The 25732-nt window shown below is 51.4% G+C and overlaps 1 protein-coding gene across 1 annotated transcript in view; it reads right to left on the bottom strand.

Annotated features, from left to right (window-relative positions):
• The window catches only part of EFCAB6 (EF-hand calcium binding domain 6), a 184416-nt gene that overhangs the window by 30723 nt on the left and 127961 nt on the right, over positions 1-25732 (bottom strand). The window contains exons 21-26 of the mRNA XM_039863013.1: positions 24194-24426; positions 18393-18489; positions 16107-16225; positions 8954-9148; positions 5024-5179; positions 9-150 (exon numbers count right to left, since the gene is read on the bottom strand). Of these exons, the coding sequence (XP_039718947.1) occupies positions 9-150; positions 5024-5179; positions 8954-9148; positions 16107-16225; positions 18393-18489; positions 24194-24426 (942 nt within the window). The remainder of the gene's footprint in view (positions 1-8; positions 151-5023; positions 5180-8953; positions 9149-16106; positions 16226-18392; positions 18490-24193; positions 24427-25732) is intronic.

Genomic DNA, 25732 nt, shown 5'->3' with positions numbered 1-25732 from the left:
TTCTTCAGAACCTCCTCTGGGTTTAGTGTCGCAAAATCGATTGGCACGGCCTCTTCTTCTTCTTTTGGCTGAGTTGACAGCTTGCTGTTCTCCATTGCTCTCAAGAAGTCCAGGTAATTGATGGAGTTATTTTGCAAGCTGATCCCCCAACTTGTCCCAAAAGAAAGAAAGAAATGAATATATTAATAAAAAACTCTATCACTTACTCATTCAACCAACACTTGTGGAGCACAGAACGGCGTGGAGAACATGGATAATGTGCAGACACTGCTCCTGGCCTGCGGGTGATGCATACCAATCACCTATGACAGCAGACAGGCGCGCACAAAAACGGCCACGTAAGGGAACGAGGTCAGGGCTAGGGGAGGAGAGACTGCAGGGCCACTGCCGGCTGGTGAGGCCACCAACTGTCCTGCCCTGAAGCTCTGAGGCTTGAAGGCTGGACAACAGGACTCACAGCCTGGGCGAGCGGAAGATGGGACAGGGATGCCGGCGAAGGAACGTGGCCTGTGACAGAGGCGAATGAAGGTGCGTGGGCAGGGACGTGACAGCGGCAGAGCAGCGTTATCTGACGGCTGGCGGTGTCGGAGGCAGCCTGGAGGCTGCGGGCCTGGAGGCCTGAGCTCCGGAGCCCGCCCTGAGGGGCGGCAGGGGCATGGGAGAGGGAGAGAGCTAAGTCAAAGGCAGGGACCTATGTCAACGGAAAAGGGGACCCGAGTAAAAACATACGAGAATTCTTTTTCGGGGACGGTTGAAACTAAGTTGTCAGCTGGAAGCACTCAAAAGATATCTTTACAAAACCCATACGGCTTAGGATTTTCTCAAAAATTCCACCTGACTAAGTATGTCAACGAGAACATCCGCGTGGAAACGGCAGTTCCCGTCCTAGATGCCAGCAGCAGAAGAAAGCACCTTCCAGTGCTCAGAGTATATTGTGAGAGAACATATACGTTTCATGACAACGAGACCATTTTATTAACGATGTAAAATAACTCAAAATAAGGTTGAACTGCACTCCCCGTTCACATTTCTGTAACTTATTTCCCTGGATGCTCCTGGTCCTTTAACGCCTAAACGTTCAGCAGGATGAAGTGGGCGTCGAAGAAGAGCCTGGAACGTTGGTAAGCCAGAGAGAGAAGTTTCCAGTGGCTCAGATATCTGCTTCTAAAGAAAACGAGCCAAGAGCTGTGCTTCTCCAACCCGCAGCTGCAGAGCGGCCTCCCCGGGCCCCACGCACTGGCTCGCGTGAGGGAGATGGCGAGGGAAGGGCAATCAGCTCTATTTCATCAGCAGGATAAACTGCCAACTCGGTATTAAAATTTAGTAATAAAATCAAATGCATATGCTAATCTCAGAATTTTTTTTTTTTTTAGAAAAGTCTATTTTGGATCTAGAAAAGAATAATCTACATATAATTACAAATAACAGAGATGTTTATCATCAAGAGGTCTTTGAGAAGAAACAAGCAACTGAGCCATGGGGCCTTATTAAGGTTTCGGTTCGTAAAAAAGTTGATCACCCGCATTGAAAGGTGGACTACAAAAATTCCACAGTCCTTTTGTCGTTTATAAAAGTATCAAGCCTAACTATGTTTTAAAAGACACTCTTATAAGCATTTAGTTAATTATTTATCTGGGGCTATTTTTCCGTGATTTATTCATTGAATGCACATGAATTCTTATTCAGCTGGAAATAGATTTAGCGAGAGAAGACCTGTTTAAAGAAGAAGAGGCATCTGAAGATGAAATGGTCCTTTTACACACACACACACACACACACACACACACACACACACATCAGCATTGGACTTCTCACAGCTCGAACACAGTGAAGCAATGAAATTTTGAGGGAAAATAATTTTCTCCCTAGGATTCTATGCTCAGACAAGCTAGCCATCTGTGTGAAGGAGAATAAAAAAATTTTCAGACAAACAAGAACTCAGAAAATTTCCTTTCCTTTTACCCTTTCTTGGGCGATTACTTCAGGAAGTACTCCAGCAAACTAAGGATGTACGTTAAGAAGTAAAAAGACATGGAAGGTTGGAATGGGAGGCAGTCCAGAACGACAGGGCAGCCCAGGATACTCTTGGGCAGCAGACACAGGACAGGAGAACGGGGCCAGACTCTAGGATGGAGGGCACCAGGAGAAAAGCCCAGGAGAATAGAAAGTAGGGGAGAAAGCTGGGGAAAGCTGAAGGCTGACAAGTTGAACTTTACCTGAGTCCCGCACTTCTAGAAACCAACGACGGTTAAAGCAATTGCCTTCCTTTGATGTCCCTGAGAAGGGCTTACGGCAAAGAGCCATTCTTTACCTACGTGACTTAGAAAAGGCACATGGGTGCAGTTAGGTTTGCCTATGACAAAGTGGACACAGACCTCCAAGTTCCCATTCTCATAGATGGGACCAATCTGGACAAAAAACCTTGCCCTCTGACCAAGCTTTAATTAAGCTTCTCTCCCTCTCTCTGACCCCTGATGTGACCCACCCTCAGCCTGAGCCAGCATCGGAATGTGGAGCAGCCCCTCTTTAGTGCCCCTTCCTGAGACCCTGACCACAAGGAAAGACAGTTCCTGCCTCAACTGTCTGATCGTGCTATGCAATCATCTTATTCCTCCATACTCAGTTCTTTCTAGCTTTGCTTATTCTTTCCTGTTTGCAGATTTCACGGTCAGAGCATCCTCCCTATTGCAACGATTCTCCTTTCCCTAAACAACAGCCCGCCCCTCCCTACTGCAATAGTCTTTTCAAAAAATTCTCTTTACTAAGTCTGGATTTGTCTTTATTTGATAAGGTAAAAGAAAGGCAAATGACACGAGAAAAAACAGAAAGGACATTAAAAACTCCAGGAAACAAACAATCTATCCAATAAAATCATATGATAAATATAAAGCAACTTAATCATAACAGTGGGTTACAATGGAAAGAGCTGCAGGGAAGCCCCCCAAAACAGAAAGGACAAAAGCAAGGGTGCTGGAAGAACCTGACAGCTACAACATTCAACACAGCCCAACTCGTCCCCAACTTAACATAAAACCTCACACTAAATTCATGAGAACCAGACTCAGATATGACACATATTTTGGAATTACTGGACAGTGAATTTGAATTAACTCTGATTAGTACATAAAGGACCCTAATGGAAAATACAGACGACTCCCAAGGACAAAGGGATAATGTAAGCGGAGAGAGAGGGACTCTAAGGAAGTATCAGAAGGAGATGTGGGAAATAAAAAGCAGTGGAACGATCTTGAAACATGTCTTTGATGGACTCATTGGCAGACTGAACATGGCTGATGAAAAAAATCACTGAGCTTGAAGTATGTCAAGAAAAACTTCCCAAACTAAAATGCAAAGAGGAAAATGAATAGGAAAAAAAAAAAATAACAGAATATTCAAAAACGGTGGGACAATTTCAAAGAGCATAATATCTGTATAATTTGAATACCAGAAGGAGAAAAAAAAGGAGAGAGAGAAAGGACCAGAAAATACATTTGGAGTAATAATGGCTGAGGATTTTCCCAAATTAATGACAACCACAAAGCACAGATCTAGGAAGCTCAGAAAATACCAAGCAGGATAAATACCCAAAAATCAACATCTGGGCATATCATAGCCAAACTGTGGAAAACTGAAGACAAAGAGAAAATCTCGAAAGTAGCCGGGGGGCAGGGGGAAACTTACTACAGAGGTACAAAGACAGGAATTACATGGTGCTTCTCATGAGAAATCATGCAAGCAAGAAATGAGTGGACCGAAATATTTAAAGTGTCAAAAGAAAAAAAGTCAGCAACTTAGAATTCTATAGCCAGTGAAATTATCCGTCATAAGTGAAGGAGGAGTAAAGACTATCTCAGACGAACAGGAACTGTGGAATCATTACCGGCTGCCCTGCCCTTCGAGAAATGCTGAAAGACACTCTTCGGAGAGAAGGAAAGCCATTTAGTCAGAAATCTGGATCCACATAAAGAAAGGAAGAGCACTGGAGAAAGAATAAATGAAGATAGAATAACATCTTTCATTTTCCTGACTCGTGTCCGATCTCAGAGATTAGTGTTCAAAGCAACAACAACCACGTGTTGGGCGATTACAGCATGTGAATCGGCGAAGTGAATGACAGCAGCGCTATAGGTAGGGGACAGGAGAAAGGGTTGGGAATCTCTGGTGTGAGGCACACGCGCTACCCGCGAAGTGGCATCGTGCTGTCTGAAACGGGACTTTGGAGAGTTGTTAGCGTTATGTTGCCAACTCTAGAGCAACCACTAAAATAAAGAGATTTACCAGTGGGGGTGAGCTGGGGGTTTAATTAGTGATAATAATTACATGGAAACTAAGCAAACAGAAAAAATAAAATAAATATTAACCGCAGGGAAAACGAAATACTATAGGAAAGGAAAAGTGACCCGCTAGTCACGATAACGTGAAGCCTGAACGCCGACGGACCCCCGACCGAGACGCAGCGACACGGGAGGCTGTGCAGATACGTTTGTGTTTGTGTGAGTTTCCAGGGGGCAGTGGAGGGCGGGGTTGAGGGGTGAGGCGGTCGGTGGCACTGGCACGGGATGCGGGAGAGTCTGATCCTCACCCTCCTGGTGGGAAGTCAGCAGACACGGCCCAACGGTAAAAACTCAACAGGTAGCTATGGAATTTGTCACTTAGAAATGCACGGGGACTAAAGATAGCCGTTAAAGCGCTGGGAGCTGCTGACGCTTGGGGAGGGGGACGCGGAGCACGACAGGGCAAAGGCCCTACTGTTTTTCGGAAGCCTCGCTGAGCTGTCTGACTCCTGCCCAAGTGCATGAACGACTTGGATAAAATAAAAACTGGTTCAAAGTGATGATTACGCTGCTGAGGGAGAAGTTGTGCGTTCGCCGAGTTGCTTTCTCTTTTTGCCTTGTGTCAACTCAAACCCATCAGAAGGTAGCCTGGCCGCGGGAAGATGTGGCGGTTATCTCGATGGCACCCAGCTGAGTGGACAGGGAAGTATAAGTGACAGTGAGCAACGGTCGGCCCAGCCAAAGCGAACCTGTGCAGAAGCTGGGTCAGCTCCTCCTCCTTGAGTGAACAGCCACAGTCCTGCAGCACCTTCTGCATCCTGCACATGGATATGGAGCCGCCTCTGGATCTGTCTAGTCTGGACAGTGCTTTGCTGATATCTTGATAATGGTCCATAAGCTTATCCCTGAAAGAGAATGCGTTTTAGACCCATGTTGAAATCAGGAAAACAACTTCTTTAAGGCAAGAGTTTTGTGATCACTCTAATGCGATGATTCGATGGCTCATCGAAGAACTAATTTTGAAGATGTTTTGCAGTCTTGGGATAGCACTGACATGAAAAGGTATTCTGGAAAAAAATTATAAGTCTGTATCATTAGCATTTTATTATTAACAAAACGACATGAGAAATTACCACCTTGTCTTTCTGGTAGTTTTGGTAATTTAAGAATGGGATCAAGAATGAAAAAATGCAGTGATATTATAGACAAGCGAGAAATACCCATCCGTTCTCTCCATGAAGACTCGTCGAGCACCTATCACGGGCCAGAAACAGCTCCCGGCTCTGGGGACATCGAGTGAGTCAAACCGGCCCCACCAGAGGGAGTTCCACTCCAGGGGGCAGGGCCGACGGTCAACAGAAGGCATCAGTGCAGGGAGGGGGGGCGGTTAGTGAATTAGTAGGGAACCGGTGAGTGGTGGGACCGGGGGTGGCCCACTGTGGATGTAGGCTGCAATTCCAGCAGGGAGGTGCAGGGAAGTGTTGCCAAGGTGACACCTGAGCAAGACTAGGAGGTGATGGGGTCAGCGGGGTGTTGCATCAGAAGACCTCTCCTGGGGGCTCAGGGCCAGCCAGCGCCAGCCCCTGAGGCAGGGGTGCAGGAGGGTGGAGGGGCGCGGTCCGGTCGGCATTGGCGGGGTGGGGGCAGGGGGCCTCTTTTATCAGGCACCATTCGTGAGCATCAACTGGCAAACCAGAAGCTTGTTCGCACGCACTCTGCCGTTTATTCTTCTCGACAAACCCTCCGAAGGAAGCGGGCAGTGATCATCCCCGGTGTAGACGGCCCGAGGTGCAGCGGGGGCCCGCCAGGTTTGCCCAGCAGGGGCAGGGGCAGGGGCCGGCTCTAGCTCCCGCTTGAGGACTCATTTTCTTGTAGAATGTGTTCAGGTTTCTATGAACTTGACAGAACAACTTACTATTAAGGTACTAAAGAAGTGTGGACATCTTTCAGAATGAACAATCTTGCACTTGACTTATGGTGGGTTAATGATAAATTCCACAACCTCGACTGACCCCGTCTCTACAGAAGCTCTCGCTAGCACGCTGAGCAATGTGCTTGTCTGACGGGCTCAGACTGTGGGGCTCTTACTCAGGGAAAAGCATATGCTAGAAACTGTGAACATGAACTCTTCGCTGGTAATTGTCTACTACCTCAAATACCTATTTGTGGAGAGGACAGTTCCTTGAGCATACCTGGAAAAATCACCCGTAAGAACAGAAAAGTCAGAAGTCCAGAATATTCGGGGAGGTGGGGAGGGCAAGCATTGACTTTGGAGCTGAGGGTCATCTGCTTCCCCCACCCCCCGGCCCCACTGCTGGCCTCCATTGGGAGCTGGCTGACTGTGACTGTATACCAACAGCAGCCACATTTCGGATTCCCTTACAGGTGTAAGCTGAATTCGGTCCCGTGTCACAAAATGATTACTCATCATCATCACAGCTATTATATTCCACTTAGTCCTTCAAAATGAAAGCAAATGAAGGTATAAAAAATCAAAACATTGTTTGATTTTTCGAATACTGAGGAATTCAGCATTTCTTGGACTGGTTTCCAGACAGTAATTATTGTCCTTGCGGAGTAAATACGCGCACGGAGTCAACAAGGGTTGACGGCATAGATAGTGCCCACTGCCAAATGGAACCGGTGGTGGCTGACACTCAGGGACGAGCTGCTGCTGCTCTGGGTCCCTGGCCAGCTCCTGGTTGGGACCGTCATGGCCAGTGGGATGGCCACAGAGTGCCCCCTACACACGGCTGGGCCTGCGGGCACTCTGAACTGCTGCTTTCCCTCCTTTACCTCTTAATTTGCATTTCGGCCCCGGGCGCACTCAGGTGGCCAGACCCTATGGCCGCACTGATCCCGCATCTCCGCCTCAGGGCTAAAAAGAGGAAGGCGGGGCAAAGATGTATACAAGAAAATTTTTCTTAATTTGAAAACTATATTTAGGATACTCCAAACAAAAAGAAGTCCCTTAGGTTTAAGAGGCGTTTGGGTCACTTTAATTGAACACGACTCCCATCTACCAATCTTATCAGTTTCAGTAAAAATGAGGAGGTAGAAAATCCTGGCAACATCGAACCTCACAGATTATCTGGAAGAGCCACTGACACGGGAATTGAAAAGTGGGCCACCCTGAAGGACAGAGTTACTTGGCAGTTTTACAGGCTGACGTCTTTGAGAAAATGGAAGCCGGTCACGCATTTCGATGAGGTCGGGCTTGTCGGTCACGCAGAGAGGGCGAGGAGGACGGAGTGAGCGTGGGGATGGGGAACGCGTCGGCTGGTGGCGCGGGGTCCTGTGGGCTGCAGGCCCGCGCTCACGCACTAAGCGGAAGCACGGAAAGAAGGAACGTGCCATACGCTGCCAGGACGCGAGCCTCCTCTCAGAGCCTTGTTACTCTCAAGTGGCAGGGGGAAGGGACGGGGAGGCGCGAGTGGGTAATGAGGCCAGCCCTGTCTGATAAAGACAAATTCCATTTTTTCATTAGTTTTTTGGCATGTTTGATTTATACCAATCTTATGCATGTTTTTACTTTGAAGTTCACCAACTCGGTTCTCTTTCTAACTTGGTAACAGACATAATTCAGAGGCGTGTTCAAACTGCTTTTCTCTTAAACCCCGTTTAGCTATCCCATTTCATCCCTCTGTCCCTGGGGTCCTGCCGTCCTTTGGGGATTCTTTAGCGAGTTGTTCACTCACTGAGGTGGCGAGACAGAGAGCTGGAGTGGCAGACAGGTGGCGAAGCTGGGGCAGGGTCCCAGGCCTGGGCAGTGCTGATGGGCGGCCATCGAGGACTGAGACCAGTCAAGAATGTTTCCCATTGTTTTATGAATGTGGCAAAATTCTCTCTTTATGTCATGCATTTTTGAGATATGACACTGGTAACTAGTTTTAAGCTTTGAAAACAATCACACGTAGTCCCGCCACCCATACACAAGTCACCTCTTGCACACCACCTCTGGTCCTTGAGGACAGGCAGAAAACATGTGCCATAGTTCCAATCACAGTATACTACTGCTTAAAATGTCGTTTCCAGTTAGCCTTTTATCACAAACATTTCAACAGTCTTCACGACGGCGGTCGTAACAGGCATACGCTTCTGCGTATTCTTTGGGGACACACTCTATAATCCAGTGTGGTCACTGGGACTGGCAGGTGGTCCTTTTGTTGAGGACCCACAGGAAGTCAAATCTTCCCGTTGCTAAACCAGTGGCCTCTTCTGCATTACTTCTTAGGGATAAAGTCCCCAAAGTAGAAGCACCGAGTTAAAGGATATGTCTGTTCATTCATTCATTCAACAAATATTCACCGGGTGCCTATCAGGTGTCAGGCACTGGGCAAAGACCAGCCTGTCTTCATGAACTGCACTCGAGTTGGGCCAGGGAGGGGCTGAGCGATATACAGTACACACTTAAAAGGGACCATTCCCAAGGGCGACCTACAAAATATGAATGATACAGAGTGTGACCAGGTAAGGCGGGGCGGGCTTATAGGTCTTTACTCCTGCATAGCTCTGTGACTTAGCACTGATTTCTAGAATTTAAGCAGTGAATGACTGTTACATTTCGTGATCGCTTTGCCAGCACTGGGAGGTGCCACTTCGAAACGACATTTGCTACAGGAGAGAATGGGGAACAGACAGGCGGCCAGCTCCTGGTCCCGGAATACTTACAAACTCACCTGGCTGGCACAGTCTTCTCCGCGCTCTGCTGCAGCTCCCTGACCTCCTCTTGTACCTGCTGTGGCTTAGTGAAGTGACCCATGAAGTTGAAGTGATCCTCCACGTAGGGCCGGTGGACGTCCTCCGAATAGTTAATCCCCAACTTCTGCAGAAATTCTTGGTAAGTGATATGCCCTCTGCCCTCGGTGTCATAGCTTTAAAGACAAACAGGGAGAACTCTCGTCGGTGGCCGCCAAGGTGTGTCTTTGCTCTGGGTTTTGACAACACCTGTGAGGGGCCCCCCAGCTCCTCCTCACCCGGTGTGGTCTGCAGACCTGCAGCACCAGCTCACCACCAGACCTGAGCCGAGTCTGCATTTAACAAGACCCCCGGGCGACCCACAGCACGTTGAAGTTTGAAACCCACAGAAAGCTCACCTCATATCAGGGGGTCTCGGCCCACCCCAAGAGACAGCAGCCAAACTCGTTCGCCTGCCATTCTGATAGAAACACGGTTGAGATCACAGAAAACTAAAATCGACACTTTCATTCATTCGACTTTTTTGTTTTTTACATGTATGAGCACATACATGTAAAGGAACTATGCTAAGGTTTAGAAGAAAATCCTTCAAAAAGCAATGTTCGGTCTTAAAACTCAAATAAATGAACGCCACTTGATTCCAGTTCCCCATTTTCTCTTTGAAGAGATGACGATTATATACAACCAATGAGAGACTAGCAAGGAAAAGAAGATAAGAATTATGCTATGTACCTTTTATGTCATTTTCTATTATGGGGATTTTTCTGAATTATAATTCATTTTTAAAAGGCATAATGGAGAGGTTTTATCTCCCAACATTATTCAAACAGAATAGAATTACTTCAATAAAAATTTTTCAGGCAAATTGAATTTCACGAAAAGATCTTGGTCCTCATCTAATCGATAAAAATGGTGTTTGCGGATGTGATTTTTCTCAATGAACTCAGAGCTCCAAGGACCAAGGCTGTGTTTGGACGCTGCTGCGGGCATCGGTTCGGTGGCCTTCCTCTGTGGGGCAGACTGACGGGAGGCCGGAGGATCTGCAGAGCCTGCAGTCGCCAGGGACACACGGAGCCCTTCGCGTTTGTCTCATTGGGATAACGAAGAAGGCGAATTTACCGACTGACCAGTCCCCTGCCCTGGGTGTTGGGTAGAGGACGAAGGGTAGGAAGCCTGGACAAATGTTTCATGCACTTGTGCCATAAGCTGCAGGCCAATCCAGGAGCTGGACCCATCCATCCTTCCCCGAGGCCAAGTGGGCCTCGTCCCCAAGGGGCCCACAGAGCCCGAGGCCTCCCCCTCCCCCACCCCTCTCCTTCTGCACCCACAGGTCTGAAGCTCCCCTGCTGCCCCGGGTGATTTATCAGCATGTCTTATCGTGGGCTCCACCTTACAAGGCAGGCTGACTCCCCTGATGCCTGAGAGGCAGCGGAGGAGGACTCGTAGGCAAGCTCCGGCTCCAGGCCAGGCCCTTGGCCACTCCGGAGCACAGGGCTCGGCTTCCTAATCTGTAACCAGCGACCGCACTCCTAGACCCAGCGTCTCATTCTACCTTGATTCAGTGAATTTTGTTTCTCCAATGGAACAAAGTGACACACGCACAAAAGAGGCCTGTGGAGTCTCCGACTCCTGGGCTTGTTCAAGAAAGGAAGGGCCAGTGCCTCTAGCAGCGAACAGCTTTCCCTACTACTGGTGATCAGGTGACAGCTGTATGTAGAAAGGGGACTTCAGCTTCCCGTTCGTGGACCTCGGAAGGGAAGGGCTGCCATTTCTTGAACTTCCCGGGTGATCCCAGGGCCATGCGCCTCTCTCTAAACGCGTCAGGCCTGTGCCCAGCCTTGTGTCACCAGCAGTCACACAACTCCAGTCAAGACACCCCTTGAATAAAGCCTCCCAAGGGCTCCCTACTCCTATAGGAGGGTGCCTGGAAGAATGGTGCACAGCCCCCAGCTGACTAACGACCCCTCGGCTGCCGTCGGGACCTCTCCCTCCCTCTCAGTCAAAGAGCCGCACCTCCACCCCAGCCCCCGATTCCTCCAGGGCGTGGGGAGCATGGCAGGGTCGAGTGCAGAGGGTGGGTGCCCGCTGTTGCCCACGGCGCCACAGGTCCTGCATCCCTCCACCTCCTCCTCTAGTCCAGGCGTCTCTCCGATAGGCGGCAAGTTTTCTGAAGAGAAAGTGTGCCCCGTCTCTCTTTGCGAACAGACTCGCCATGCCCAGCAACGCGTGTGCCTTGCAGAGAGAGCCTCGCTGTCACACGTGCCTGCTGAGCTCGGGAGTGTGCAGGGGGTGAGGGCCGGCCACGCTGGCGGGTCGTGCTCGAGGGAGTGCCAACACCACACTCTCAGCCACGACACTCAAACTGAACGAACGGAAAGACACTTCTCAATGACCTCGTTAATAAGGATCATAAACAGTCTATTCTCATTGCAAGACAACGGGAGACCAGATTGCGCAATTGCACCTAAAATATTGTGTGGGATATGAATAATGGAAGAGTTAATGCAGCTTACATAACTTCACCCTTCATTATACGATTCTTTGTGTAACGTTTTAAAAAAATCGTCTTGCCTGCAGAGGTTAAATTTTGAAACGGTTCGGCAACAGATGTGCCAGGGAAAATGTGCGCATAAACAGGGGACCCATAAAGCTCGCATCTGCGTGTGGCAGTGGCCACTAACTGATGATGGAATCAGGCTACTCCGCCCGCTCATCGCATGCACAGCGATCTGGCTGGACGTGTGAGCTGAACGTGTTCGCAGGTTGCTTTGCTGAGGAGGTCTGTGCCTTATGCCTGGCTTCGCGGCTGATTCTTACAGCTGTGTCTTCTGATGCTACTGACCCCGGAGTCGGAGAGTCTGGCGTAACCCCGATGACCCAGACCAGGCAGCGGAGGTGGACATGGCGCCTCGTCCAGCTTGGGGAGTCAGGAGTTCTCCCTGTGAGAGTAATCTTATGGCGCACATAGCTGCCCTTCAGAATGCGACGTGCCCAAGTGCCGGAGTGGGCTGTGCCGCGGGCACGTCCGACAGGTCGGTGGCGTCGCAAAAGGTCAGGCACCGTCTGCTCCAGGCCCCTTCCAAGGCCGCCATGACCCCTTCTCCATGCTCCCCAATAAACAGTGGCCTAGCCTTGGACAAAGCCACGTCGGAGATGGGAACCTGCGTCTTCGAAGCAATTCTGTCACTAAGGAGTTCTGAGCGAAGGGCTGACCTAACCCGGCGTCTCCAAGAGAAAACCCCGCCCTTGTCCTCCGATTTTCTCTCTTCTAAGCCAAAGACCCTGTTCATTCAGCCCTTTCAGACCCTTCCCCAGCTCGAGGCTCTCTTGTCCAGGTGTCCCGCCAGCACGGCAGTCAGTGGGGCCCTCCAGGCTGCCTTGGCTGAGCTGACAGGGACGACTGAGCTTCCTGTTAATTAATGTCCTAAGTCTTCTTCATAAGCTGGTGCATGTGACATAGGGACTTTTTGTAGCTTTTCTTTTTGTATGGGAACACTAATAGACAACTTACCTACCATAGCAAGGAATGTACATAAATTGGGCATTATTCTTCTCTCCATAACTTTGTCATGCCCACGTGATTGGCTGGCTTCACGACTGATAATCGATGCTGACGTTTCTCACACGCTGCTTTCTGACTTGAGGCTTCTGTGTGTTTCTATAATACAACTTTCCTCATGGTTTTTCAGCAAAGTTTCTTTTAGATCCAAAATAGTTGAATTCCACCTGACGAAACGAGGCTGCAGCAGCTGCTGAGCACCCCGGGCGTCTCCCTGGGGGTGGGGGGGTGCCTCCCGGTCTTGGGCAGCAGGCCTGTGGGACACCCCAGCTGCGTCTTAGGCTCCTCATACGAGCGGCAGCCCTCCCCTTCCGTCCCTGGGCCTCTCTGCTCACTGGATGCCCCACCCCACCTGGTTAATGACACTTATTAAGGTTCAACTCAGGCATCGCACCTGCTTGGGGTCCCTCCCGGAACCACCGCATGGCTCCCCCAGCAACTGCCACCCACACTTTTCCCTCCTGGCGTGCTGCGGTCGTCATCAGGCTTGCAAGTCTGTCTTCTCTGCGGAGCCGTGAGCACCCTGGGGGCGGGGGGCTGTCTTCCTCTGTGGAGCCAAAGCACAGGCCTTGCGACTTAGACAGTTTCTCTCTAAATGTCTGTTTAATGACTGCTCAGATGAACGAACGAGTGGATGCACCCCGCCCTATAACCGATTCCCAGCATTCTCTCCCAAACCAAACCAAACCAAGCATATTGCTCCTGAAAGCTCAGGCTCCAAGACCCTCATCTGGCCTCGGCTAGCAGGCCTCCTTCCACAGCGGCCTCCTTCAGCCTGGAACGTTTGATTCCGTTAATCCTCAGTGAGCCAGCCTGTGACTCTGACAGCTCACTTAACATCCACACGCTCCCCACGCCATCCAGCCCTGTGCAGTCAGCCGGGCCACTGACCGGCCTCGGGCTGTGGGCAGGAGTGTGTCATTTCTGGACTGGAGCCTGCCGAAGCCCGTGTGTGATCCTGCTCCGGTGGGGGGACCCCTGCTGGGATCCCTAATCGCCACTTGCAAGAAAATTACCCAGAAGAGCTGCTAGATACGAACAGACTTTGGGTGAATGAGAAGTAAAACATTGATGTGCTAAAAGCCAGCAAGATTTGGGGGGTGAATCCACTGATTCACTTCCACAGCATAACTACATTCCTGGACCAATCCGAAGCTCTGAAATAGTGCACTTCACATGCGCTTAAGAAATGTCGAGTGGATAATGGATGTTGAAAAGTTTTTGCTTGTCTATACTCTACCTGGTTTTCTAATTTTGTGTTTTTAATAGAGCAGATTGCTGCTTTTCCACCTGCTTCTGCCTACCTATTCTGGCAGTCGACTTGGACCTGCCCAGACCTGCCCCAGCAGCTCCCCACCTTCCCCGTGGTCCTTATTCACTCACACCTGAGACGACCCCGTGGGAGGAGGCCCCTCCTGCTGCACGTACAGGCAATGGGAGGAGGCTCCCGGCCCTGCCGGCCTGCTCAGTGCCTCCAGCTGGGTAACGGAGGGGCCACTGTCACTATCGGCAGACACTGGGAGGAACAGGCCAGGAGGGTGCATGGGAGTGAGGACGATTGAACTGAGATCACGGAAACACACAGAAAGAGGGGGAAAACACACTGCCGAGTCACCCCTGTTTCTCAGCCCCACTGGGTTGCTTACAGGCCTTTACTGGTGTGTTCTTTCCCTTTATGCTTTTCTGGGTTTTCTGTCTTCTAAAATGAGTGTGCATTACTATTACAACCAGATAATAATTTCAAATCTATATAGTCTTTTTGCTACTAATTTTATGCTTACATATGCCAGGTAGTCTACGCATATTATGTCATTTGGTCCCCATAACCATCCCATTTGACAGATGACTGAAGCCTGGAGAAGGTGAGCTGCTGGCAGCAGAGGTAACTAGTCCCGTTTTGCAGATGAGCAGCATGGAGCACAGAGAAGTGAAGTAACTCGATAGAGACCACGCAGCGAAGGGCGACGCAGGAGTCACGGCCACACGCTGGCTGCACAGCCTCATTCTTAACCACTCACCTTCCACGGGGCACGGTCGACTCAACAGAAGTAGGTAAAACTCTGACCGCAAACAATTTTCCACACAGGGCAGACATCTGTGTGCTTAATGATGTTAATAAATGTGTAAAGAGACTTTAGCTGAACGCAACAGAGAGTGTCCGCCTCCCATGAAACTGGGAACTCACTCCACTCCACCCGCTCCGGGGAAACCTGCGTGGGGACATTTGACTCCAACGCCTCATCCTCACAGCCCGCACCCAGCTCGGGGGCTTGTCCTGCCCCAGCCTGATGCAGAAGCAGCTTCCCAGTGCCCAGCCCCATCCGATTCTGTCTCTGAGATTCCCCACTCATCTTCCTAAAGCATGGCTCATTCACATCACAGGTTTCATTGTTCGCAAATGCCTGTCAATAACGCCCAAACGATGACCTCGGTGAGGTGATTAGGACTCACTCCTGCTTCCTCTCCCATGTCTGCCCGACATGTTCCCACCCCTGGCATCTACCACAGTTGATGCTGCACCCCAGTATTTGGGTGAATGCTTCCTGCCCCCGGCATCGGGTTACCCAGCCACCTCTGCCATCCAAAAGGCCCACACGGTGGGAGAGCCACGCACCTGTCCGCCGTACCCCAATCTGCAGACTACTTGGACAGACCCGCTCATCTAATCTACCGAAAAAGGAACTGGAGAGGCGACTAAATTGGCCCCATGTTGGAACTGATCTAAAAAAAAAATAAGGATTTTTTGTAAGAGCTTCAGTTGCTTTTCTAAATTAGACACAAAACAGCCCACCTAATTCTAAACTCGGCCAGCATTTCAGCCTTCCGCTTTGGGAAGATGAAAAGCTAAAAAAGTACATGAATCGCTTCGCGAGCTCGTCCCTGGAGGACGCACAATATCGGCCCAGGAATGTAAGCGCGGCGGACACGTGCCGGAGGAGGGGGAAGTCACAGAGGGGTCTGGGACGTGGAAAGAGGCTGCACCCCCCAACTTCAGATGCCCACTGAGGGATATTGCAACCGGCAGCCGGATGCAAAGACAGCTCCATCCAAAATGCATTTTGCAAAATGTAACCAACATTAGATATTATTTGCAGTTTAAGAGACCTCTGGGAAACTACTCTAAGTTATCAAAAGTTTGGTTATTTTCTTCCAACAAGTTACTTATCTATGAAATAGTCATCCAGTATTGATTTCCATCTTTAGGCAATGGGGAGAGACTGCTTTTACTGCGGCGTTAGAGTAGAGGTAAGCCTTTGGGGCAGGGGTGACTTAGTTCTCTAAAACGGGAGGTCCGGGCTCGAGCTCCCAGTTCCTTGGCAGTTAACCCTCTCCCGTGTGATGTCAGTGGTCGGTGTTGCCCCTGGGGCTCCACGTTCCTGGGACCGGCCTGTTCACCAAGGCTGTTTCTGTGCGGAGCAGGAACAGCGACCACGATGCAGGACACGTACGGCCAAGCGAGGACCACGCCCGGCCCCACCTCACCCCAAGGAGTGACGGGAGGGTGGCGCTGAACTTGCGGCAAGGAACCCAAGACCGTCGGAAAGGAAAAGAGCCAAGCTTCAGATGCCACGTACCTCATCCACAGCTTTTCGAACTCTCGCGGCGTGAGGGGAATGTCAAACCCGTACAGCGCGTTCTTAATGTCGCGGCGTCGAAGAATGCCGTTGCCCTCATTATCAGTTTCTATGAAATTCTACAACGCGAGGAGATGGCAGTTAGTAACATAGACAGCGTGTCTACGGTGGTGTTAGGATGTTCGAGGGCGACCATCTGGAACAATCGAAGATATCCCCCCTGTTCCTGCTGCCCCACCCGCCTGCTTAATTTTGTTTTTATCTAAGTTCCAGATGCCCTTCATTCCTCTAAAGAAGGCGACAGAGCCGACGCAAACGAGCGTTCTGTATTGGACGGGCTCGTTTCTGGGTCACGAGCGGTCTCAGCTGTGTGACCTGGATTCTTCTGACCGACACCTTGGATTCAAAAACTATCAGACATGCAGGCCCAGCGGAGCCTGGGAAGTGAGACTGAAGCGGAGACAGCCGTGCGAGGGGGAATCGGGGACGTCTGACACCGGCCGTTATGACGAGATGACATGGTGCCATTCGATGGCCCTGAGGGGAGCGAAGTGTATCTGGGGTTTGTCCGGCGTGGAAGAGGACCGCAGACCGGAAGAGCAGGTAACACACGGCTCTCAGCACTGTCTTAGATTGTTCCCAAGCAACGGCTCATTTAAACCTCTCGTTGCCACACCGTGAGGCAGGCGCAATGGGCACATCTACCAAGTCCTCGGCCAGCATCACGCTTAATGGTGGGAAATCACAACACGCCCCCTGGTCAGGGACAAGATGAGGACACCTGCGCTGTGCTGGAGGACAATGTGGTTATTCAAGATAAAGGAATAAAAGGTACAACGAGTGATAGGACTGGAAAAAATACCATTGTCCTTAGTCATAGATGACTTGACTGTACATATAGGAATACAAGGAACTCACAAATAAATTATTATAATAAGAGGGTTTAGCAAGAAATCTGGATTCTATATTGATAGGCAAAATCATCCACATTTTTGTATAGCAGACACAGAAAATGAATTTTTAAAAAATAACATTCGCGATAGCATCAAAAATGGAAAGTCCTAGGAATAAATCTTACAAATGACTGCAAGACCTCTGTACAGAAAAGTCTTCATTGAAAGATACTAAAAAAGATAAAAATAAGCAGAAATGCCCTATGTTCGTGAATTGGGAGACTCCAAATAGTAAAGATGTCATTTCTCCCCAAACGTCCCACTAAGTTTTTTCTTCTCTGTGGAACTTGACAGTGTTTCAAAATCTCTTGGAGAACGAGGCGGGGCTCGCCTACCAGCTAATGAAGACGTGTCCCTAAGCTACGGAGACGACGAAGACGTGGTATTGGTGCCAGGACAGACAGACGGACCAGTGGAACAGAACGAACAGCCCAGAAACGTCTGCAGGCCCCGACTCAGGACGGCGGCGAGGCTGCAGGCGGGGAGCGGGGAGCGGGGACTTGACTTTATGGCACTGGGACACCTGGATCTCCAGGTGGAACTGGGTCCCTGGCTCATGACGCCTCTGAAACACCAGGTTCCCAGACCTGAGGGTGGAGGGTGGAGCGAGAGGCCCTGAGGAGTACGGAGGGCACCTGCATGGCCTCAGGGCGGCGTGTCCTCAGGAAGGCCCCAGGACATGGTAATGGGTTTGACTATGTTAGAAAAAAAAAATCCATGTTTCAAAAGACATCATGTAGAAAGGGTACAGACAGAACAGCAGCTGAGTCACACTACCCATCACTCAACAAGAGACTAGCAGCCAAGCCGTAGCAAGAGGTCCTGCTGCCAAGGAGCAAAAGACAATCCAGTGTGAAAACTGCCGTCTCTGGCACGCCCTGCATGCAGGACGAGCCACGCCCCTCACACTCGGTCTCCTGGCCTGCAGGCTGTCCGTAGGGCTGTTTCCCATCTCGACACCACTGGCCCACGTACACGCGCCTTCACATGGGGCTTTCTCTCATCTTGGCAAGACAGCAAGAAATATTTCTTTGAAATGCATGTTTATAACTGTGTAAAAATAAGTACGACTATATCTTCCATTTAAGTTTTGACTTCATATCAAACCTGAGATAAAGCCAGGAATTTCTGTCCATATAACTCCTACAATTACTTGTTTTTCTAGACATCGATCGACCTCGAATGTGAGAATTTATTTTGAAAAAGTATTTTAAGAATAAAAGGAGTCACCAAATTGGGTCTACAAAGTTGTTTTCCCATCTCAGCTTGATCATCCCAACGATCTCAGGATATTGAAATAGATTTCCTTTCAACAAAAGAAGCGTTTTCTTACCTTAGACAAGTCTGACCATCTGTTTTTTGCTTTGGTAACAAGATACTGATGAGCCTGCTCGCAAGCTAGTTCTGAATCCGTGACCTTCTGTTTTGGTCTTAAAAGAAAAAAAAAAATAGATAAATAAATAAACCGTATTTAAATGTAATAGACTCGTTAATCTCCCATGGGGTTCTCACCCCTGTTGTTTCAAAGATGCTGTGACAGTCTGTTATTTCACATCTGGTCTAACTTAATTCTTAAAATACAGTCTTATCTTCCCAGCTGCATGTTAGGGAAGTCTTTGTAAATTTTATAAATCCTGTTTATTTTCAGATAAATGCTGTTCAACTTTTTCTGCGGCCCACAAAACAAACGAGGCTTGTTTATTCTCAGAGGGGGAAATACAAGAAAGCGTGAAGTGTCTTTGGATGAAAACAACTAAAAACTTTTACTTCTGAAATTACCAGTTGGAGTGGTAACGTAGACTAGAAGAAGCAGTGCGGGGGTGATAAGGGAACATTGCTCACGGATTTCTCTGTCTCAGCGAATGTTTGGAGGTTGGGTTTGAAGGGTTCGAGTGATCAAAATTCCGTTTATTTACTCACAGGATGATGGACACTGAAGACACTTAAATAAAAGAGCCCGCGCCCACTGCCTCGGCGCCGCCCCAGTGAAGGCTGTGGCTGGAGGACTCTGGGGAGCCTGGGTTCCTCCACCGCTAAACAGAGCAGGGGAGTATGGACACCTGTAAAACCTTTGTAACTTCTTTCCTGCGGTCGCCTAGCTGCCCGGGGGCACCTAGGAACCAGAGCGCGTCCACACCCAGGTCCGCGCCTCAGACGTTACAGCACTCCAGATGCTGCTCCAGCAAAGCCCACAGCACACACTGCACCGGCAGCGCCCCGAAACGGGACCGCGTGTGAGCGCGTGCTCGGAACCCACGCTTATCCGCGGGCACGCTGGGGGGATTGGTGCATCATATCTTAGGGTGAATAAGAGGGACACCTGACTGAGCCCCCTGTAGACCCTCACGTGACCTTCTCCCCCACGGGACCCAGGAAACCAGGGCAGGAGACAGCAAACAAGCCTCGCGTAGCCCTTTTAAAAAAGTCAGCCAGCGATGCTGCCAGTTGAGAAAATGCAGGGATCTGTGTGCTGCAAACCACGGGGTCAAAGGTTAGTGTTATCCTCAGAGACGCCCTTCGCGTGTGACATATGGACCAGGAGCACTGTGTGGGTTTCCGGGGTGGTGACAGCCACCATGAACTCCGTGACCAGTAGGAACTTGACGCACAGAGTCTTGAGTCTTCACCAGAGTGCTGACCTCGGCACCCCGCTCTGCGGAAGAGGACGGAGCTGTGGTTTAGAGGGAAGCAAGCTGCCCAGGAGGACCGGAGTGCCGGCCCTCCCAGCCAGGCCCCTGATGCCCGAGGCCGGCCTTTCTGACCTCCGTTTCCTTTTCTATCCGAACCAGCAGGAGCACCCTCCTCCACCTGCTCTCTCCATGCAGACAGATCCCGAGACATTGCACTGCGCAGAGGGGCGGCCGCCTGCGGTTCGCACCGAGCCGGGACCCTCTTCCCACTTAGCATTTCTATTTCAAGTCAGCAAACGCAGCGTTGCCCGAGGCCCCAGGCACTGTGTGAGGTCCTGGAGAAGGGAAGCCTGCAGCTTCTGCCTCCCACAGAAGGCTCTTCTGGAACATTCCACTACTGTCACGCATTTTAAAAGCAGACAGCGAGCCAGGTCACAGCACCTAGGATCGACCAATGAAGCAGTAATAATTGCGATTCATGTGGCTTCTCCTTCAAATACATTCTAAGAAATTCTGCTGCTCTCCTGGGCCACCCCTCAGATTCCTGGGGGACTGACAGCACTGAGTTCATGGTGACTAGTGTCACCCCAGAAACCTACTCTGTGCTGTTGACCTGTGTGTCACACAGAAAGGGTCTTGTTCAAAGCAGCATTTCTTCTGAATCACGTTAGCGTGGACCCCCATAGTCGGCAAACAAAAATCCTTGCGTTTTTCTCAGTTAGCAGGTCGCCGAGGACCCGTGGAGACGAGGTGGGGTCTTCTTCCTGTTCTCATGTTACTGCTGAAATTAACCAACGAGAAGGTGCCTAGCTTTGCTTCCTCTCCTCACAGACGCCCGCTTGCGGGGTACACGGGTGGACTGGCTGGCGCAGCTCCCTGTACTAAGACCCAGCCCAGGCTTCACGTCCACCAGTTTCTTCTTCTGTATCACCATGTGTCAGGGCTTTGCTTCCTTTGCTGTTATATGTGACACCGTTAACCGCCTCTCTCCTTTCTAGGGGCCTTCCTGACGCTGCTCTGACACCATGCGTTGGAACACCTGCCCCAGAGCCCGGCCGACACGTGTCCTCATTCCCTGCAATGTTCCCTGGCTTCCCCGACCCTTGGCTCTCTCTCCCCTTCCACCCGAAGTCCCTCAGCTCTCCCGAGGCCGCCCCTTCCCAAGGCCGCCCCTTCTCACGGCCCCACTGCCCACACGTCTGGGCCACGGGCACTTGAACCTCACCTGCTCATCCGTTCCATGTCTCCCTAACTGCCTGCCGAGCGCCACAGAACCATGGAATTTTCAGGGTGCAAAGGGATCCGAAGGTCGAGCGGTCTCGCCCTCTGTCACTACTTTACACTCGAGGTGCCCGAAGCCAGGGGGGCGACTTAGCAGTGTCACAACTATCGCTTAAAAGGGCTGTAGGCCCTAACGGTAAACGTCCCCCACCTTCGCCTTTCCGCTCCTCCTCAGCCCCGCCTGCACCCAGAGGACTCGGCGGGACCCCCCAAAAGCGCTCTCGGGGAGAACCTGGGAGGCACGTGCCAGCTCCGCGAAGCCAACACGCCCGCGCGGAGCTCACCGTCTCGGCCCCCACCCCAAAGCCCCGCCAGCCTACTTTCTTTTCCGGGCCGCAGGCTTATTTCCTTAGTGATCATGGCCCCTTTTTCCTATTTTATACACTTGTCTGGTCTAGAGAGATCAGGAGGTTTTTCCATGGCCTGGTCCAGAAGTTACTTGCTTCCTCTCCTGTTGCCTGGCTCTTTAGATCCTGACAACCAATCAGATGTGGACTTCCTGTCAGCCAGTCTGTCAGTCACACACGTGTGTATGCGTGCGCATGCGCGTGCACACACACACACGCGCGCACACACACGTGCACACACGCACACGCACACACGCACACACACACGCACACACTCATATTCTCTGCTGCTCTAAGTCCTGCAGACACTGTGATGAGCAATGTGGCTGAGCACAAGTCCTCAAGGCAGGAAACTTAGAGCGAACGCGTGGAAACATGAGTGAATCAGATAACTTCAGATACTGAATGTGAAGGGAGCGATGGACGGGAGGGGACACTTGGCTAAGAAGGCCAGGGAGTGGCTCCGAGGTGTGATGAGAGACAGCTGTGTGATCTCGGGGTCAGCATGCCCAGCAGGGCAGCGGTCCTGAGACATGCGTCCGGTCCCAGTGAAGTAGACACGGGGCAGTGTCCCTTCATCTTTTATGATGCACATGTGCTTGACGTAGGCTGTCAGCAGCTTAATGACCAAGGCAGGTGTGTTCTAAAAAAGGTGACAGGAAGGGAGTAGATAATGTAGAAATGGAACCGGGTCATTGGACCCTATTCTGTTAGTATTTCTATATCTAAAAATAAAAGTTTTGCCATTATGAAGCAAACACGGAGTAATGAACCCTAAAGTCATTTTCAACAGTACCGCGTTTCCATGACGCAGGTGGAGAGTCAAGGCCCAGAGGGCAGAGGGCAGAGGGCGGAGCGAGGGGTGGGTGGCTCTTGGAAAGGGGCGGTGTCTGGTGTGGCTGTGGAGCAGAGTGGGGCTGGGGAGGGCGAGAGAGGGCGAGGTCTCTAGGGGGAGAGAGCAACCCTGCCCAACAGGCACCCGGGGTCCAGTCTCTGCCCAGCCACCTGTGAGCTGTGTCCCTCCGGACAAGTCACTGACTCCTCTCCAGGCCTCAGCTCCTTGGTCTGCACAGTCAGACGGCAATGCCCCCTGGTGCAGGGCTGTGGGTACTTAAGAATACGACTGCGCCCAGCACAGGCCCGGGGGGCGGGGGGGCGGGGAGGAGCAGGCCGTGGGAGGGCGTGGCTCTCTAAAGGGTGCCGCCCCGGGCTCCAGCCTCTCCTCTCCACAACCACCCTCTAGGCTGGGGCTGCGAAGGGTTTTCCCCAGCACAACATCACTCCACAACATGAAGTCCTCTCCGGCCTAGCAATAAAGGGTGAATCCTCGGCCTGGCCGCTCCAGGTGCATCACAGCGGCCCCCGCCCCACCGCGTCCCACCACGCATGCCGCATCCTCTCCCCATTCCCCGATGTGCTCGGCACTCCCACCTCTGAGTTTCTGCAAATGCTGTTCGCTGGCCTGGAACCACCGTTCTGGTGGCCTGCCTCCGACGAACCCCTACTCATACCTCAAGACGCAGCTCAAATGTCCCCCTTTGCCTGTGCACCTCTGGCAGAGTTAGCTCCATCCCCCACCCCCCTGCCTGTCGGACACCCTGGAATTTCAGCTAGCAATTTATCTTTGGAGCTGTCCCACATTCAACGTGAGCCTCTCCAAGGGAGCATTTGTCCTGTTTGTCTGGGTGCCACCTAGTCCTGGGGCAACATCTAGCACGTGGTCAGCCCTCAGTAAACACCGGACGAATGAACAGATAAATATCAATGAGAAATCTGACTCGTCTGAATGGGAAGACTGTGCTTTGTGGCTGAAATTTTCCATGTTCATTCTGCATACATGCTCCAGAAAATTCTTTCTGAAGGTTACTTTTGTTTGGTTTTTAATGCTATGCAATCAAGTCTCACACGAAGCTCCTCGGAGCCTGAGCATTTGGAAGCAGGCATCTAGATCACGTCACGTGGTATGTGATTGTCTTTCTTAGGGAGACACCATAGTCCTTCCTTGTCTTTCTCGCCTGCTTTTTAAAATAGTGTAGATAAAATAAAACCAAAAAATTCCTGCAGCCTAGCCAAGTGTCACACAGCCTGGCCCTGTGTGACAGGGGCTTAGGGAGCTGCCCTCGCCTGGTGGGAGGGGTGCTTGTCTGGAGCCCCTGGGGGCCATGAGTGCTTCAAGGGCGACACAGCTCAGTGCATGTCGCTACCATGCTCTGTCATTGTAGCAGAAAACACACCTCTGTGTTATCATAGGGGATGGTAATGTTTCAAAAACGTTAATATTATACTGATGATAATTGGTCAAGGAGGGGCCAAATGGCTACTTCGTTCCCGCATGTCTGCATGCCGCAGATCTCAATGGGGAGCCGACCGTAACAGATACTGGGTGGGATGGGAGGCCTTGTTGCTGCTTTGAGCAGCGTGTGCTCTTGCCGGGAGAAAGCTGAGGAGACAGGGAGTTATAGCTCCTTGCTGTGACTAAGGCTGGCCTGGGCTGGACAGGGGTCTGGGGAAGGGCTGGAATGGGTCCTCGCATCTGCCGAAGCGGCTGGTGCGGCTGACCCCGGGTTTATAAAACGAAAAACATATAAGTGTATGTGCGCATTTATGTGCATAGAAAAAAAAGATAGAGTGAAATACAGAAACGATGCTCGCGGGTGGTTAGACCAGGTCGTGTCTACGTCTTCCAGTCTTTCTACACTGAATGTATTGTCCTTGTGCGATTTTCTTGAACTCAGGAGAGGACAAACTAGCTCCTGGAGGCAGCTGCAGTCCCTGCACCGCCCGCCCCCCCACCCCCACGGGCCCTGGAAAGGCTGGACTTGGAGCTGGCAAAGGCCAGCAGGTGTCCCAGACGCCCAAGGGCGCCGCCTCCTTACCTGATGAGCCTCTGAGGCGCGTCATCTGTTCTGAATGGTCTCCTCTCAAGCAAATTTCGGAACTCCCGGAAATTTAAAGTGACACTGAGTCTCAAGCCAAGGAGACCCAGGAAACGCTCGAACTCCGCATCCTTCAGGTTGAACAGCAAGCGCTGCAGCAGTCTGTGCAGGTCCAGCATGCTGACGATGCCGTCCCTGTCGCCGTCTGTCTGGAAGAAGGCAGCGTAGGGGTCCTAGAAAGAGCCGCAGGCGTCAGAGCACTTCCTCTGAGAGCCGAGGACACACTTGGAGCCCCGCGTGGGTGGTCTCAGCTCCAAAGGGAGGGAGGGGAACAAACCTTACACCCGTGTTCTCCATTCCCTGCCACTCTCTCGGCTGGTGGTACCGGTGCCCCAGCACCAGGAGGGAGAGAGGGCACTGGAGCATTCCAGGACAGGTAAACGCTCACTCTTGATATTTCATGTAAGTTTCATAATGTGGGGCAACTGGTCAACCGGAAAACAAGCGCTATACTGCATTTTGCCCTCAGGAGGCCAGTGCTCCCGCCCCATCTGGGACCCGCACGCCCGTCTCAGCCTTGGGAAGTTGCCGATGTGGTCCCAACACCCCTTGTTTTCATCGGTACCGGATTGAGTGCCGGGGTCTGCCATAAGAGGTTCCTTGTAATATAAAGCAAGGCCTGCTATGACTTCTGTGTCTAGTTAAAATGTTTTGGGATTTTGTGGAAAAATCTATCTGTACTCATTTATTCATTCACCAAAAATTATTCAGCACCTAATATGTGCAATCACTGTGCTAAACTCTGTGGGAATCAATTTAAAATGCTGCCCGCGCTTCTCAGCGACGTTGCTGGGCAGGTGGCGGACACAGTGGCCCCAGCCAGGGCTGCAGGCCCGCCCATTTGCTGCTGACTCTCCTGCGTGGCTGGCTCCCAGTCCTCCCACACCTCCAAACTCACATCTCTAGCGGCTTTGGGGCGTCTCCTCCTGGCTATCGCCCAAAGGGGGCCAAAATCAAAGTCCTGCCCCAGGCCCCAGCGTGCTGCCCGCTCTCCCTGTCCAGCCGCTCAGACCACAAACCTTAGAGTCGTTCTCAGTTCCTCCCTTCCCCTCCCGCCCCTGTCTGATCTGTCCACACGTGCACTGGTTCTCCCTCCAGACACACCCCAGGTCTCGGACCCAAGGCCCGATTCCTGCGGGAAGCTCATGGTCCGCCTCGCCTCTGCCCCATCCCTCTCTTTCTGAGCAGCTTAGAGGACTCCATCACAGCCCACGCCGGCATCGCGGCGTTTCCTCCCGGCTTCCACCCACCGGCTCGACCCACCGGCTCTCCACCGCACGCAGGGTCCAATCCCAAGCCTGACCCTGACCCCCAGGCCTCTCCAGCCCTCCGCCCTCATCTCCCCCTCTGGCCCCCTCGCTGCTGTTTGAATATGGGGGCGCCTCAGGGAACTCCCCTCCGTCTCTGCCCTCCTTCGGCTCCTGCCCGAAGCCGCCGCTGCAGGAAGGCATTCCTGGCCCTCCGTGCACCGGCAGCGCC

This window comes from Pteropus medius, unplaced genomic scaffold (assembly GCF_902729225.1).
Source record: "Pteropus medius unplaced genomic scaffold, Ma_sr-lr_union100, whole genome shotgun sequence".
NCBI classification, from domain to species: Eukaryota; Metazoa; Chordata; class Mammalia; order Chiroptera; family Pteropodidae; genus Pteropus; species Pteropus medius.
Note: the sequence above shows the minus strand (reverse complement) of the source record. Positions and strands in the feature narration are given on the sequence as shown.